This window comes from Pempheris klunzingeri, chromosome 9 (genome assembly GCF_042242105.1).
Source record: "Pempheris klunzingeri isolate RE-2024b chromosome 9, fPemKlu1.hap1, whole genome shotgun sequence".
NCBI classification, from domain to species: Eukaryota; Metazoa; Chordata; class Actinopteri; order Acropomatiformes; family Pempheridae; genus Pempheris; species Pempheris klunzingeri.
This window is the reverse complement of record NC_092020.1, coordinates 4,536,599-4,552,745: the sequence shown is the minus strand read 5'-3', so window position 1 is coordinate 4,552,745 and position 16,147 is coordinate 4,536,599. Positions and strand designations below refer to the sequence as shown.

The 16,147-nt window shown below is 42.0% G+C and overlaps 2 protein-coding genes across 2 annotated transcripts in view; one reads left to right on the top strand and one right to left on the bottom strand.

Annotated features, from left to right (window-relative positions):
- The first annotated feature begins 4,260 nt into the window (after window positions 1-4,260).
- LOC139207481 (cysteine-rich and transmembrane domain-containing protein 1) lies at window positions 4,261-11,374 on the top strand. Its single transcript, XM_070837210.1, has 3 exons — window positions 4,261-4,415; window positions 8,095-8,414; window positions 10,355-11,374. The coding sequence occupies exons 2-3, from the start codon at window positions 8,114-8,116 to the stop codon at window positions 10,456-10,458; spliced, it is 405 nt and encodes a 134-aa protein (XP_070693311.1). The 5' UTR covers window positions 4,261-4,415; window positions 8,095-8,113; the 3' UTR covers window positions 10,459-11,374.
- A 3,228-nt stretch (window positions 11,375-14,602) lies between these two features.
- tenm2a (teneurin transmembrane protein 2a) overlaps window positions 14,603-16,147 on the bottom strand; it is a 148,514-nt gene continuing 146,969 nt past the window's right edge. The window contains exons 36-37 of the mRNA XM_070836308.1: window positions 15,709-15,839; window positions 14,603-15,514 (exon numbers count right to left, since the gene is read on the bottom strand). Of these exons, the coding sequence (XP_070692409.1) occupies window positions 14,777-15,514; window positions 15,709-15,839 (869 nt within the window). The 3' untranslated portion in view covers window positions 14,603-14,776. The remainder of the gene's footprint in view (window positions 15,515-15,708; window positions 15,840-16,147) is intronic.

Below are 16,147 nucleotides of genomic sequence, written 5' to 3'. Positions count from 1 at the left end.
CTGTAGCAGCCTCAGAACACCTTGTGTAATGGAAAAGTATGTGACCACAGTAACCTAAATGGTACTGAGTTGCATAACCCTCTAATGTATGGACACCTACATGGAGCCCTCACACAGGCAACAGTTGGCCCATCTGTGCTGAACTGTTGCAGCTGCTGCAGGCTAACGTATTAACATTAAGATCAAACATGAGCATACTTTATGTTGCACAAATTGGAATTATAGAGCCATCAGAATTATCCTCGCACATTTCCATCTGACAAAAGTTGACGAATAAAACATAAATCAAATGAGAAATATTTTTCAAATATTTCTGAACAAATTGATTTAATTCAAAGTGCACAATTAGCATATGCTGCTGAAAGGTTTGAAGGCTACACAGAACCATGTACACTGTGTGTACATTGTGTGTATGCAGCCTCTCACACTATCAACAGGGTCAGGGCTAGGTATGCCTGCGTGTTCCAGACACTGATCTGTAGATTAGGGCGGCTGGCTGACTGAGGGAGTGGGCCTGGTCTTAAGGAATGGGGGCAGCTGCAGCCCAAAGGCCAGACATACTGAAACCACTCTGCAATGTGGGGGTGGGGTGTGACACCTGCTGGTGTTTGACCAGGCAGTTATCTCAGATATGTAATCGTGGATTTACTCACTACCTATGAGTGATGTTGGGGCAGATATGGCATAAATATTTGTTCGAGCACTGATGACACCACAGTTTGGATTTTAAAGCTAGTTCTGATGTTAATGTATAATTTTAAGTGCAGCAGATAAGCAGATCGCTCTGCGTCATGTGTACGTTAGTGATGTGGGTCAGTCTGCTCAGCTGCTCCAGTCCCATGGCCTTGCGGATGTGGCTGACAACCTGTTAGTATTGCTTCAAAGCTCTGATTTATAGCCTCCTTTTTTTTTAATAATGAGACTCAGCAGGTTTAAACATGCACTCAGTATTTGAAATCAGCTAGGAAATACAGAACGCACAGTGTAGCGTGGCACAATATGATGACTTTTTGCCAAAAGTCAGGGTAATACTTAATCAGATAACAGTTTGTGTGCACTTGGCTGTTTTTGTGAAACGTGACGATTGACCTGGATGTGCTGTTTGAATAAACGTGTGTGTGTGTGTGTTTGTGCTGGACAGACATGATAACAAGGCCAGGTGCCAGGTGACTACTAAAAACGCCAAAAATGCTCCCATCATGTAGTTTTGAGGGAATTCCTGTCTGGCAGAGGGGGAGAAAATAATTTGAAAATAATACTGGAATGTGCTCCACAACCCTCCGCCATCCTGTCAGTGTCCAGGAAAAGGCAGTGAGGTGGAAGGCAGCGATGCAGTTGATGTATGTAGTGATTTAATTTCATGATTATTATGATTATATTATGATCATGATCATCATTCTGACCATGATTACTGGCAACATGTATTTAATATAAAAGTCCTACAGAATTTGGCTTTCTCACTGCAATCACACCACGTGCAATAATTTGCCCAGGTCATTCTTAAAAATGTTAAATTCATGAAGAAGATAATGTCAAGAAATTTGTGCAGCAGTTGGCCAGAGTGGGAGGTCCCTGCTGGTGTGTTTATCACTGGGCATGTGACAGTGACATATCAGCTTGTCAGTAACTTTCTGGACAAGGTATCCATTTGCGAGCCAAAAGCGTCTGCAAGCAGGCTTATGTTATTGTCTTCAAATGCGATGCATTCTACAAACCCCTGCATTGTTAAATTGTGAGCGTGACAAAATATTATCACTCATATTTCAGAGGTGAAAAAGTAGTGTTTGAATCCAAATAGTGGCCATAAATGTGTGAGGTAAATGTAACAAGGTTCTGCTTGCTCCTAATGTAAAAGTCAGAAAAGTCATTAGTTTGATTGCCATGCATTCAGGAAATGTGGTTCTGGAAAACAACTTCCTTATAGCGCCGTAAACAACTTCTCTCCAGACGACCAGCCCTGCCTTCCCTCTGGGTTTCAATGAACTCTCGTAAACTTGCTCCATCGTCCTTGTCCATAAACAAAATATTCTCCCTTTTCATCTCCTTTGCCCTCTCTCACCCCGTGCTCCCCTTCCACCTTCCCTGTAAGACGGCTGGGTGAAGCTGGTCAGCGAGGGTCTATTTTTGTCTCCTGCTCATGTTGGTGCGGGCTCGGGCTGAATTGCCAGGGTGACGATGTAAACAGACACTCACACAACACACGGCCCGCTCGGCCACATCTATCACGGCGGGTACTGAAGTTTGTCTCATGCATGTTCACAATTTACTTAAACATTTACATTACAACTATCTGGCCTTTTGTTGAGTACACCAGTGAAATGATATTCAATTCTTAGAGCACTGCTGCACATTACATTGAAATCAGAGACAGCAAACTGTCAGTAGTTTCTTGGATTACACTAGATTCATGTCCAGTGCCAGGATATCTCATCGTCGCTTTAGCTCCTGTAGGAGAGGTTTGCAACAAAAGATTATCTAATGAAGTTCTTAAAATGTAGAATATTTACATGAAATACTCTAATCTAATCTAATCTAATCTACTTCAATCTAAGGATTACTCCTATGATTCCTTTGCTTTGATTTCTGATGTGCGTCACAAGACAGTGTCTGATCAGTCTTTTAACAGCTGCAGTCAGGCGATTACGTGAGATACCACCAGTAACAGTACCTTTAACCAACATTTTTTCCATGTACAACTTTACACTAGCTGTAAATATATCTTAGTGTGAATGTGTCAAAGGTCAGATCCTTGTTTCTCAGGGGTACCGCTGTAAGCCGCCTATTGTGCCTACGGTACTCATTGTGCAAGCCTCACCATGTGCTGCTACACAGTCTGGTATCACCTTGCAGAATAGAGACCATTTCCTTTTATGTTCCTCTGTCGATGGCAGCTGTCACTCTGGCTGCCTGCTGATGTGCTACTATATTCATACTGTGCTCATGTAATGTCATGTCTGATGGAGGAACCGAGATGATGTTTCACAATCCCACATGTGCCTGCAGTCCCAGGTTCGTGTGTGTGCGCGTTACATGTGCATGGGTGTGTTCATTTGACAGCTCTTGCTGCTTTACATATGAATAATATACGTGCAAGCTGTACGCTGTGGTGTTTCTTCTTCCATCACTGGATTTTATGTGCTGTATATGTACTCACCGTGTACATGCATTCGTATGCACATGCGCCTCTCTGCTCTGTCGATGAGCTGCCTTGTCACCGAGCACCTAAAGAGAGCACAGACAATGAGAGAGAGTTAAAGCTCGATACGTGCAGAGTGGCCTGGAGCCACAGCTCAATCCTGTCAACCAAACAGACTCACTCAGATATAGGCCACACTTCTGTTAACAACAACATGTTACAGTTAAACAGGTGATGCAGCAGGACCTTGTAGCCCTGATAAGTGTCACACACGTCATTAGTTCAAAGCCCTTCAGTCCCTTTGTTGTAAGCTTTCCTTCAAAACAATGCTTTGTCTACCATGCTTTTGTGCCATTGCTTTTTATGAAATCTTCAGGTTAAAAAAATCTGCGTTTTCTGTCAGTCCTCAATGCAATTTTTGGAGCAAGACAGTTAATTAGTTATTTCATTTTTTTAAACTTAATACCTAATAACACTTGTGTGCTGACTCTATATTAGCGTGCCTTGCTCTGAAGGGAATGTGATGCTGATTTCCAAAAACAAAAATAAAATACAAATACATTTGCCTGCCTAGTAACCCACTAGTTTATTTAACAAGTCCTCTCCTGTTGGCAGCAACAGCAACAACGTACAACCACAGGAGAATAGACTGGGAGCAGCCTGACATCTGCTGGGGGGAAACCGATAATGCACCTTACCTAGAAATCTGTTTTTATGAGATGAGTAAAAACACACGATGTAGTAAAACAAGGGCTCCAGAATATTTAATATTAAAATATAATAATATTGTATCTAAAAATGGTTTTTAAACGTATCAGATGTGTGAAGCCTATCAAAATGAAAAATCAAATTCCAAGGGCAAAAGCCACTAGGTCACTGATTGATGATTAACATTTTATTTTATCACCCGCCTCACTTGTCCTGTCTCCTCGCGCTAATGTCGTCACGGTGATGTGGAACTGTTTAATCTTTGATCTGGTCAGATGATCAACAGTCATTGCTTTTTTTCCCCCGACGTGCCTCTTGTCATCGCTCTGGCTTGCGATTGGTCGACGCGAACAGCGGTTGTCACGGCAGCCAATGCCGCGCTGTGTTGCCCACTCGATGTACCCTTCAAATGACGTCACGTCCCTCAAACAGCGATACGCACTGGCTCCGCGGACACGAGAGGAGTGCTGGCTGCGGTGAAATATAGTAATATTCAGAGACGGCAGGAGGCATTTCACACTAAACAGACGTTGCTGCTCTTGACAACAGAACTGGATACTGTCATTTAGAGGTAAGTGGCCCGCACGTGTCCGCACATCTTATTTGTCTGTGTTAATGAGCCGAGTCATCATGAACTTCGGGGGCTGTAACACTGCTCAGAGCTCTAGTGGCCTTCAGGTGCCACTTCTGCTGGGCCTCGTTTGTAGCGTGCCATTTTTCTTAAACACTGCATTGATAACACAATATTATATACATATATGTATAATATCAATAGTTCACTAATACTAATGAAGGCGGATATGGGCATATTGAGTTAATAACAATCTTTAATAGCCGAATTCTAATTACTGGACGACGCTAAATGGCACCTTAATTTGTAGCAACGATAATTTTGGTTCCATCGCTGGAAATGATATTTTTTCGCCGTATCGTATTTCTTTAGTATTTCTCTTTATCTATCTATCGGTTTGTCGTGACTGAGTCAGTCCGTGTGTCAGTGTTAGTGTGAGATAGTCCTGGTTCAGCTCCTTCCTAATGAGGTCCAATGGGGGGTCTGTTAGTGGTGACTTGTCTCCAGACGTATTGAAGGTAAACACTGCTCCATGGATAGCTCAGCCTGTGTGTGCACAGTGAAATGAAGTTGTTTTTGTACACACTAGGCCAAACACAGACAGACATGCTCTTTAGCTCTGCTTTTTTAGGCCACATTTACAGAGACAATTCTAAGAATTTGTGGTGTTATTGTGTAATATTTCTTCTTGATCTGTTACCTTAAAGTTAACATCTCATGGTAACATCTAATTGGGATAATACATTCTCCTGATTAAAGTTTTATATGAAAGAAGGGGAGCTTGTTATCCAGTTCTCCTTGTATTTTATAATGAGGGTTTCAGCGTTTGCTGTATATTAGCAGCTGATGCTGGCAGCCCTGAATGAGCCTCGCACAAAGTTTCATTTAGATTAATATGATCAGTGCCTTGTTTTGTGTTACTCCTTTCTAACTTCCTCCAGCTAAGTGACTTTTTTTAAATTGTAAATCGTTTATTGCTGCCATTACAACAACACCCTTGTCCGTGAACTGACCACGCCTGTTTACTCCTTTGTCAAAACGGCATTAGGTTCAGAGGGATTTAATGGATTCAGAGGCGTCTCAGGTGCACTGCCCGTCGTGTGTGTCCGTACGTGATATGAGCACCGTGATACTGTTGTGGAAACATTGTCAGAGCTCTCTCACTTATTCTTGCAGTCCAGCAGAGGAAAAACAAATGACATACATGCAAATGAACATGCATTCATGCAGTAAACACACACACATACTCACACACTGTGCTAACCTTTATAAAAGCCGAGATCTGGAAGTCACTTCTCACCAGAACTTAATCTGATACCAAAGACTATAGATTTATAGATTTATGTGGGTCCAATAAAGGCAAGGTGACCTACGGGGTGAACCTTGTGCTGTAGACATCCTTAGTGGTGTCAGATTACTGATTGTTTGTGAGGTCCCTTTTTGAAAGAAGCCCTTTCTCAGTCTTTAGCCAGAAACAGAACACTCAGGTATTCACAGACGAACTAAAGTCCGACAGCCACCAAAGAAGTCTCCTTGTCAGCAGGAGGACGGAGATATCTGACGCTTGTGGTATTTTACTACTCCCTCTTTTCTTTAAGTCACAACAAAAACAAATCAGCGGGGATCGCTCTGTTCCTCCTGCAACATGGTAACCATGGCTACAGAAGCCCTGCCATCTGCCAGTAGCTTTAAGAGCATTCAGGTGGCAAAATGTCCAGCCATCGTCTGGAAGAAATGAAGCTCACTGCAGGGGTTAAAGCAGAAAGTAGTAATTGTGAATTTAGTAGAACATTAACAGCCGTATTCCTCCCACTCTCCCTTGGGTCTATTTAATCTTACATGTTGGTGGTACTAGGAAATTAATATGAAATGTACTCAGCATCTTATCAGGTATATCAGGTAATACCCAAGAGCCACCCTTAAACCTTGTTAATATTATCAAATCCACCAATAAATTAGGTCGTCAAAGAGATTAAAAAAACAATACTTTGAACCTAATAAATACAATGTTGGTTGTCCAAAACAGATAATAAGTGTACATGGAAGCAAGGGTAACCGGTTTTGTGTCTACCGGTTTGAGAAATGCCTCCTCATATATTTCAGTTTACAGATACTGCTTTGATTTATTATAAACAAAAGACTGGATATGGATGGAGAAACTGAGCAGAGAGGAGTGGGAGTGCTATTTAGATGTTTTTAGTGTACATATATACAACATGACGGAGGAATCCTGGGAGGCCTAGGAGAGGTGCAGTTTTCCATCTGGCCAACTTTCCTTTTGTTATGGCTTTTCTACTTGAGCAAACCTAGTGATGAGGGCTAACACGAGGGTGGTGATGGACCCGGATCTGCCTTATTAGAAGCCACTAGTTATAGCTCGGGTAATGCACTTCCCTCTTACGAGATGTAAAGCGGAACAAACAACTTTCAGACAGTAAGCTGATCACAAACATTAATTGTTCTTTCTAAACGGACATTAAAAACAGTCGCTGGCAACAGCATCAGAGGGAATCATTTCTTAAATCTTCCTTCTTATGTTTGTCTCACACATCACAGAGAAACTATCAATGTGTGATGCTGATAATTTGAAATGTTTCATGTTTGTGTGTCTGGTTCTGAGAAAAGAGGAAAACCAACTGTGAAGATACATCCAGCACAGGCCTGTATGGTCACTGCAATCTCTTTCCTTTCCTCTCTTTCCCATGGTCCAATTGGTTAGCCTCACCCTGCACACTGTGAGGCTGACTCCTCCATTTGTAAAGTCTGTGTGTGAACACTGTGATAATGGTGCTTATCTCTGGTAGGGCTGATGCGGGTTGTGATTGACCACTGGCTCACAGGACGCCCTCATCAAAGTATAAAATAATATGCCATGCTTGTATTTCCTGTGTGGATGCAGAGACGGCGGCAGGAGATGTGTTGAGAGATTAGGGAACTATATGCTACTCCGCTGCTTCTCCGTTTGGGGAAACAGTTGCATCATTTTTGTGCCTGACTGAAAACGTTGTGTTCTTATATCAGGACTCATGAGGAATTCACTGCCTAATGCGACTCTAGAGGCTGAATCACTCAGACAACCATGCACAGACATATAGTCACTTATATTTCTTCCACGGCCCACACAATGGCATGTTGTTTGGAGTTTTCACTGGTATTAAACAAAATTGAATTAAAGTGCAATTATATCTATGAACTGTGATGATGGATTGTTTTTTAAGCTCCACAGTACAAGAACGTATGTTATAAAGTCCTCAGCAAATAAGGCTGTCATTATAGTAAAGGACAATGCTTCATTTATAAGTAACCCTATAGTGTGAACACTGCCATTGTTGTAGTAGGAAAATGAATATACTGTATATAGTCATACTGTGTGCAGTATAATTACACACATCTTTTATTATTATACATTTGTATATGAGGGTATTCATTTTTAGTTGACATTATAATATATAATACGTCCCTCTACAGATATATATATATATATATATATATATATAATATGTCCCTCTACAGATAGGAATGTGTAAAAGCAGAAACACCAGCACTAATTTCTAATGTGTGACTTGACCACATGGTTTTGACTTGCTGTGACATCAGTACAGACATACATGGGACACACATCACGAGACGTACTAATTACAACGAGAAAACTCGTAACTTCTATTTTCTTTTTATTTAGGTGATTGTCTCACCCAAAGATGAATTTTGAGCAGCCCCCTCCATACCCAGGCAATGGCCCCACTGCCCCAGGCTACCCACCCCAGGGCCCACCTCCACAAGGCTACCCACCTCAGGGTTATCCTCCTCAGGGATACCCTGTTAACATGGAGCAGCCTAATCCAGCGTACCCAAACTACCCAGCAGGACCAATGGGCCCTGGAGGCCCTTATCCTGGCCCAGGACAGCCTCCATATCAAGGGTACCCTGGACAACCACAGTATGGCTGGCAGGGAGGGGCCCCTCCTGGGCCTATGTATGGGGAAGCTCCCAAAAACACAGGTGAGCGGTACCACACAACAGAGATTGATGCAAATATGTACAGTATTCAGAACAGAGCTGTGGATGGATTTGACTTTTTAAAAAGCTTTTCAAAAGAAAGTATCAGGTGTGAGTAGCAAACTCATTGTCCGTACACTGACACAAAAAGAAAAGAATCAAAACTTTTGACTAAATTGTTAGTCAATAGAATACATTGATTCTTTTTACATCTGAGCTTCGTGTGCAGGCAGTTTTCCTACATAACGGACTGCTGACCTGGTTCAGGGCTGCATCAGGAGAATTACAACCAGCAATGTGAGGGTCATGTGACTGACTAGGTTAGCCAAGCTAACACTACTGCTAGCAAACTGAGATGCTAACATGTTTACTGACAGCTAACCACTAATAGCTGTGCAAGGTATTACAGTCACACTGACATGGCAAAGTGGAGACACCGTATTGCTAATAGTAACACCTCTACTTCTCATACACTGACCAGTGAAATTCTCTGCTGTCAAAAAGGCCTATTATTTTCATTATCAATTAATCTGCCATTTATTTTTCAGCTTAATTGATTATTTGCTTGGTTTGTAAAACACCAGAAAGTATAGGGAACACAGTTTCTTAATGCTTAATGTCTTCAAATAGCTTTCTGTCTGACTAACAGCCTTAAACACAACGATATTCACTCCAGTATAATGTAAAATGAGGACAAGCAGGAAATCCTCACAGTCGAGAAGCCGAGACCATCAAATATTTGATTTTTCTGCTCAAAAAATTCCTTGAATGTTTAATCAATTAGCGAAATAGTTGCCCGTTAATTTTCTGTCAGTTTACCAATTAATTAATGACTGCAAGAATGCAAAGCCTGTCAGTTTGTAGAATACGCATTTAAGAATTGAAAAGTGTGAAGTAAAGTCAGTTTTAAGACAATGGGTGTGCTAATGCAGTGACACCTCCCAGCTGAGCATCCAGAGTAGAGCATAGCACAAGCTGTGAAACAGACAGCTAACATGTCATTGCCAAATATTCAAAATGAATATGCAAAGAGAACAGTCTAGCATTCCAGATAACAAAGTTAACACCTTTATGTGTTAAAGCAAGCAGCGTGGTGTTACTGCCTGTGTAACTGAATTCAGATAAGCATCTTCTGGCTGATCAAAGGAGTGTTCTGCTATCGAGTTTCCTGCTATCGAGTTTCCAGCTATCAAGTTTCCTGCTTTGAATCGTTCTGATAGAGACGCTCATTATTAAATATTGGCCAATCATTAACCAGCTCTGTGTCATATCATTATCAGAGCTCAGTATGATAAGTGGTCAGCTAGCTTCACTTTATCTATTGACCAGGAGCTGGTCACCTTGGTAACACATTCACCTGTGTCATGAGTCAGTGCGCCTGATTGTTAAAAGCAGGATGAGTGTTCCCCTCCACATGAATGATTAATCACAAACACAAGGAAGGGTAAATGTATTCATTCAGGCCTGTTGTTTGACTGGTTTTTTGTGTGTCTGGGACAGATGGTAAACCTCACATGTGGGTAACATAATCCTTTCACATGACTAATTTAGACTTAGTGACTGAAGGTGAAGCGAAGCCAGTGCAGTACATGTGAAGTAAAGGGAAATGCCTTGTTGGGGCACGGAGGGTGGGTAGTTCTCAAAGCTCTCATTTCATCGGTTTAATGATACCTCATACTAGTGCTAATGTTGCTCAACTGTAACGCTGTCTGATCATGGCTCTGGGCGGCTATATTTCCATGGTGATGTGCTTCCCATGATGAACGTAATTAGAGGAAAAATCACAGCAGCCTGGGTTACACTTGAAATCACCGCTGAAGACCTGACAGTGCAATTTGGAGAATTTTCTCTGTTTTTATGCAATTTCAAGAAAAGGAATCACTAATTGCTTTCTTTAAATTGCCTTACATTCTTTTCCCTCTCCCTCTTATTTTTCTCCGCAGTGTATGTGGTGGAGGACAGGAGAAGAGACGACGGGGCAGACACATGCCTGACAGCCTGCTGGACAGCTCTGTGTTGCTGCTGTCTCTGGGACATGCTGACATAACGTCCCCATCACCCCCCCCACCCCCACCCCCCACATCTGCCTTACACCTAGCACTCCCTTAAAACCATCCCTCTTTTTCCTCTACAAGTCTTTTGCTCGTCTAGAAATAAAAGCCTCGCTCCCGTACGGACGTCTCTTCTCAGAGCCCCTTACTGTACCTTGATGTGAAGCCCTCAGCACTGACTGACTGACTGACTGACCGACCCTGTAGCAGCTTGTAACAGAGTTTCTAAACACAACCTGAATCTCAGGCTCTTCACTGTCGTTTTAGACTAACACACAACAGGCACAGACACCCGCACACACAAACAGCAAGGTAGATACACAATAACGCATACACACATACAGTATACTTGGATCTCAGGCTCATCTAGTGTGAGGCATCTTGGCACTTTATGATGATTACCTCTGTAAGATACAGTACTCCTGCCTGCCCCGTCAGTCATCCCCAATCCTGTCTAACCCCCTCCACCTATGCTACTTCCCATTGCCAAGGACAAGCCCTTATCCCGGACCCTCCATAAAGCCACCAAGACCCCGGCTGCTGATGAGCTGCAGGGCGCTCTTAAGATGCTGATGCTTGAAACGTATCCCTTTCATTTGCACAGGAGCCGTTTTTGCCGACATTTGTCTTCAAGTGAAATCACATGACAATAAATGGAATGCACTTTTAAGGATGACAGTGATTTATGTTTGATTACTGTTAACTTTAGATGGCCTCAATGTCCTGTCTTCATGGTGATCTTGATATGAAAAATGATTTCAATATTATTTTTACTACATAACTTGGAGATAAAACTGAAAATATGAAATAAAAAAAAATGATTGCTTAACAGAAGAAACCAAATGATCTGTTAGACGCCCTTTTGCTTTCGATAAGAATCTTGCATAAAAATAATTTATTCCCATGAATGGAGAGATTTGTCATGTGTGTTTATTGGGGGGTTATTATAGCATGTGTGTGTGAATGCTGTGTGGGAGGTTATAGGGAGTACAGATCAATATACTGTAGCTGTCGAGGCCTGGGCAAATCCATTCAACTATTTATAACACAGTGGCTAGTGCAGGATGTTGGTTGCAACATGGCTGCCTGCCTGATGTATTAATAAGTTTCACAAAAGAGAAGCCAAGTTAAACTAAAGCTGGAGAGACAATTTTACACTAAACGGACAAGGAGATTAATTACAGGATGTGTCATGGTTTCCTAATGCACAGTGGCCTGAAAGCAGTGGTGGAAAGTAAGCCCATTTAGTCTAACACTTTATAGTTTTGAGGAATTAATTAAAACTAATACTCCACTACAATTCAGAGAGAAATATTGTGCTTTTTAACTTTTATCTGCCAGGTACAGTTACAAGTTATTTTTCAGATGACATACAAAACGAAAGGTAAGGTTTCCAAAATATGATGCATTGTTTTACAGCATATGACAAAATTAACCCAGCCAACTACAAAATGAAATAGTGTTTAGATGCCATCACTGACGGGGATCATGCTGCATGAGTAATTTTGTTTTGGCTATATGAGGTCGTTTTTGCTGCTGATCCTGTAGTTTTATTCATGCATACAACTAAAATATATACAGGTACCTAAACCTGAAATAATTGATTTTAATTGGCCACTTGGGGGCAACAGAAACAAGCTGTAAACACAACATTGACACATTATCACCTTTTAAGATATGGCAAACATGCTAGCAAACAGTTTTGTATTTACACTTCCAGCAAACAGGGAGCAGCATTAACATTAATTTGGTATCCTGTTTGTTTTCACTTGGCAAATGGCCCAATATTCACTCTTCTGCTCGCTGTTTTCAGTGTCTGCTAACTCCCAAGGGAAATATCTGACTCTTAGACAGCTGCACTGTATGCACCAGCTACTTGCCAACTTTGTCTGGTGTTTGGTGCTGCAGGTCGGGTACAGTGGGTTTTTAAGAGTTTTTACGTTGAGAAAACTCTCCGCAGCTGTAAAAAAAGCAAAAAAAAGCAATGAGAGCTGTGAGAGTGAACCAAAAATGTAGGTGTGGGCTGTACGACCAAAACAATGAGTGCACACAGTAACAATAATTCTCAGTGGGTTCATCGATGCGACTTCTTTCACGTTACACATAGTCATTTGATCCTTTGTTATGACAAAAACATTGATTATAGACCCTTTAACATCTCCCTCCACTGCTGAAAGAAAAAGAAGCATCTGAAATTCAATAAAATAGGGTTAAATCATCCCAGGAGAGAACAGTTATCTGTGAGCACTTGGCGTTAACAGAGGTAATTGTAATGGCTACTTTAAAGCACATCAGAATCGATGAACAGTCAGTGTCAAAAAATATTGGCGCCTGTTTATGTGCGTCCACAATTGTAAAAGCAATGCATCCGGAGAGAGGAAGGCTGTGGTTGTTTACTGGGATGCCATTAAGACATGTCATTTACATGTTCAATTTATAGAATATCTGTAAAACAAAACAAAAAAAAGTAGATTATCTGCAATTTGATGCACAATTAACAAAGAATAAAGAAAACTTGCTTACTTCACACTCCGCAGCGCATGTCATCCAAGTCCGGTAGAAGCTGCTACTGTTAAAAAGGGACATCAACAATCCTCAAACACGAAAATGAGATGACAGTGAACTACACGTTGCTCAGTTGAAGTAAACAAGTATGTTTTATTGATAAGGTTCTCAGAAGAGTCTCGTTTCAGCGAATGTATAAGAATCATCCTTTGATAATACTGATTTGGTACATTATGACATCCAGCACGAGTCTCTTCACAGTGAGAGGAATCCATTACTGCTACTGCTGTTGGGATCTAGGACAGAACTATCTCTGCTTCCAAACAAAAAAACAGTCAAAAACAACAAACTGGGGATTGATATTGTAGATATGGAATATTAGAGTGCCACAAAACTCTAGAGTAGTAAGACCAGCTAAAGATTTTGCACATTACAAGCCACTTCCTCTTAGAAATATAAAACTTGATATTCTGGACAATATTCTACTGTGCTGCATAAAGGTAGGTCTATACACTGTACATTGAAATATATTTCGAAAAAACAGATTTCACAGTTTTAAAGACTTTATTTAAAGTATAAACCGCTTTTTTTTTTTAAAACACTTTATTACATAAATTATTCTTTTTGAGAGTGACTATTATTTGCCCTGGCAGCAAACTGAAATTAATACAAAAACAAAAATGAACATTTCTTACATATTTTACAAAAGAAAATAAACTCATCCATTAATGTTCATTTGGAATAGAACTGGTGACTCATTCATGATTGTCATATAGTACTAATAATAAATAAATAAAAAAGAATAAAATAAAATAAATACTAACTTAGCATGTTGTTCGGACTCTGTGAGTGTTGTGTTTGATCGTTCTGTACAGAAGTGCCTTGGTGAAAGTCTCACAATTCTACCGCGACTGAAACGTACAAAACTACGGCATCTACAGTATACGCAACATCCTGAAATTTAGTGTAGTCGGACACATATGTAGTAATATGATTCTTCTCCCCATTTCAAAATAAACAATGCTGTGTGACACCACTGTCCACAAATATAGCCATCACTTTTTTTGACTGTGTTTTCTTAAAAAGTTTATTTTCCAGTCCATTAACAGCTTGGTTTTGTTCAAGGATGCCGTTAGCTTGTGTGTTGCTTGGTTGGACTGGTCCGATGGACGATGGGAGGCCTGAGACAGGGAGACGACTCATAGTATTGGATGACCCTTTAACATTGCCTTGTCTGTCGCTGTTCAATGTCCTCCGTCGATGTGTAGTTGTAATGGCTGCACTGTGGAGTGGCTTTGTCTCCACTTTGGTCCCTGTGCCGTCAGTGTCTATTAGAGACGGACAAGCCTTCACCGCAGAAGCCAGCGCAGTACAACTCCACTGTGTGTTCAGTAGCTGTCATGGCCGCTCTCAGTGTGACCCAAAAAATATGGGCGAAAATATCACTATCTTTTTTAAAAAGGGGAATCTTCTTATTCGTTAAGCAACAGTTCTCAAAGTTCTTCAGTGCTTTTTCAGTTGTTCAAAGTTTTTTTTTCAAAAAAAGAAAAAAGAAAAACTGAACCATTTGACCAAACTTGAAATTTTTTTGCCTGTGGCAGTAAAATTAACAATCTGTTTTTCTGATAAGTCATTCTTTTCAAAAGTCCCTGCAGCGTTCCGTGAGTAACCCCGTTTGTTGGTTAATTCTCCATGGGTTTTGAGAGGAGTAGGGTTGAGGAGGCTGGGTAGGAAAAAGGAGCAGGATCTAGAGAAGTGAAAATGGGAGAAAGGGAAGAGTCTGCCCTTCAAGCGAGTTCAGGTGGGCTGTTACCTCTTGCCCATCTCGTTCTGTCTGAGGAACTGGATGTTGTTGCTGCTGTCAGCCAGTTCTGGATACTGCTCCACAGGCAGTACATAGTAGCCATCGTAGCCTTGTACTCTACCTGTCGTTAGGAGCTGCTGTCTCTCGCCCTCCGTCCAGAGGCGACTGCCTCCCTTCCCATCCCTGGCCCTCTGCTGCTCCTTGGCCCAGGCCCCGGCCAGGGCTCTCTGCCTGGCCAGCTCCAGCAGTCTTACCTTCTCTTCATCCACCACATCCACAGCCAGCCCATACCGAACACTCAGTACCAACGACGGAACTGCAAACTCCACAGTCACACCTCTCCTCGAGCGGCCGCTCACCGTTACGTTGATGCCGCTCTCCAGGGACTTGCGCCCGTTGGTGAGCCCCAGGGCCAACAGGTCGCTGTCAGCAGAGCCCACTTTCACAAAGTAGTGACAGTCCTTCCCCTCCTGGGTGTAATGGGTGCCTTCGAGGTACTGGGCGCCATTGAGCACCAGCGCCACTTTGCGGCTGTCGTCACTGGCCAAAGCTGACACGCCGGCCACCACTCTGCCCTCCTTCAGAGCCAGCATTACTCCTCGGCCTATTATGGGGGTGCTGGTGCCGAACCAGTGACCCGGCTTGTCTTTACGTCTTCGGCGTTCCTTGTTGAGGAGACGCCCCTCCAGGGCCATGAAGGCCTGGTTGTGACGCTCTGCTGCCTGCTGCACACCAGTGATGAGCTACATCAGGAAACAGAGGAAAGCTTTGTCACTGTAACGCATTAACACACAACCGACTGCCACTTGTAAGTACTGCTGTGAAGGATGACTTCAGTCTCTGTTCAGATGAGCATTCATGAGAAAATCACTATCATGGGGTTAATATTAGGTTAATTTGATTCTGCTGATAATACTTTCGGCAGAACAGGCCGTACCTGTCCGTTCTCACAGTGCTGGGTGGCCTGCAGCTCGAACGGTGGCTCCACAAAGTAGAGCGAGTGTCGAGGGAATCCTGGGATTATGTTACTAAGCTGGAAGCCAAACATCACCAGCCAGCTCTTCACATCTACAGCAAGACAGGAAGGGAGTTAATTTGCTGAATGACAAAGTTAAACATGGAAGCAAATGATCCTTTTTTTTTGCCCCATAAAAAGTGAAAGTGTATTTGCTTCTGTGGCTCACCTGGTGCTATGCAAAGCTATCAGCTACTGTGCCATCTGTAGTACATTGTTATTTGCATAAACAATCATACCACAATCTGTTTCTTCTGCACACATGAGATATCAGAGACAATGCTGGGGCATAACAAGGTAAGCTGAGCTTGTTCTGGAGATGTACATGTGCCTTGTTGAACTAGAATGACCTGACCATTAC

Excerpts from the sequence above, each read along its gene's own strand:
- LOC139207481 (XM_070837210.1), top strand. The coding sequence starts at position 8,114 with ATGAATTTTGAGCAGCCCCCTCCATACCCAGGCAATGGCCCCACTGCC. Across the intron at positions 8,415-10,354 it reads GGAAGCTCCCAAAAACACAG|TGTATGTGGTGGAGGACAGG; the intron begins GTGAGCGGTACC and ends TTTTCTCCGCAG.